A 785-nucleotide genomic window follows, 5' to 3' on the forward strand; every position below is an offset into this window, starting at 1 on the left:
AAAAATAAATCTCATTTTAAATGCAAAAGAATTCTTCTGTTCAAATACACTTAGGGCCTCCACGCAAGCACATACACTCGCGCTGCTGCTGCAGCAAAAACAGCAAGCACAGCTCAGTAGCAGCAGCAGCAAGAGAAGCAGCAGCAGCAGCAGAAGAAGAAGAAACAGCAGTAGCAGCAGAAGAAGAAGCAACAGTAGCAGCAGAAGAAGAAGCAGCAGCAGCGGAAAGAGCAGCCACCGCTACGCAGCATCCGCAGCAAAGTCCGCATCTGCATCTGCATCCCCAGCATCCGCAGCAGCAGCAGCAGCAGCAGCAGCAGCACGGACTGCTTTGTTGGCTGTGCATTCCGAACTGTCTCTTGTGTCTCCTGCGGGTGCCAATTTCTTTGGCGGAAGCTAATCGAGCAACAACTTCGAGATTGGGGGCCAAGACAATGCCAGCGTAGGTTTGTTGATCTGCTGCTGCTGCTGCTGCTGCTGCGGGGTTGCCGGCGTCAGCAGCAGCAGCAGCGGGAGCCCGCGCATGCAGCAGCTCCGCACCCACCGTGTACTGCGCCGGGTTTAATGCCACTCTGTTGCTCATCGAAACTAATCCAATTAAATAAACTTCATAATTCACAAAAAGGGCCCTTGCAAGTTCAGCAAAGGGGGCCCCCCGAACGCATGCAGCAAACTCCATCCGGTATATTGTGTAGCTGCTGCCCCGCTCGTACTGCATGTAGTCCTCCCGCCCCTTCCTGCAGCAGCAGCAGCAGCAGCAGCAGCGGCAGCAGCAGCAGCAGCAG

At 54.8% G+C, this 785-nt stretch overlaps 1 protein-coding gene across 1 annotated transcript in view; it reads right to left on the minus strand.

Moving 5' to 3' along the window:
- Window positions 1-327: 327 nt before the first annotated feature.
- The window catches only part of ETH_00035750 (uncharacterized protein), a gene marked incomplete at both ends in the record, with an annotated part of 5,171 nt that continues 4,713 nt past the window's right edge, over window positions 328-785 (minus strand). The window contains one exon of the mRNA XM_013374975.1: window positions 328-737. Within this exon, the coding sequence (XP_013230429.1) occupies window positions 328-737 (410 nt within the window). The remainder of the gene's footprint in view (window positions 738-785) is intronic.

This window comes from Eimeria tenella, genomic scaffold, assembly GCF_000499545.2.
Source record: "Eimeria tenella Houghton genomic scaffold, Eth_scaff2421, whole genome shotgun sequence".
Taxonomy (NCBI): Eukaryota; Apicomplexa; class Conoidasida; order Eucoccidiorida; family Eimeriidae; genus Eimeria; species Eimeria tenella.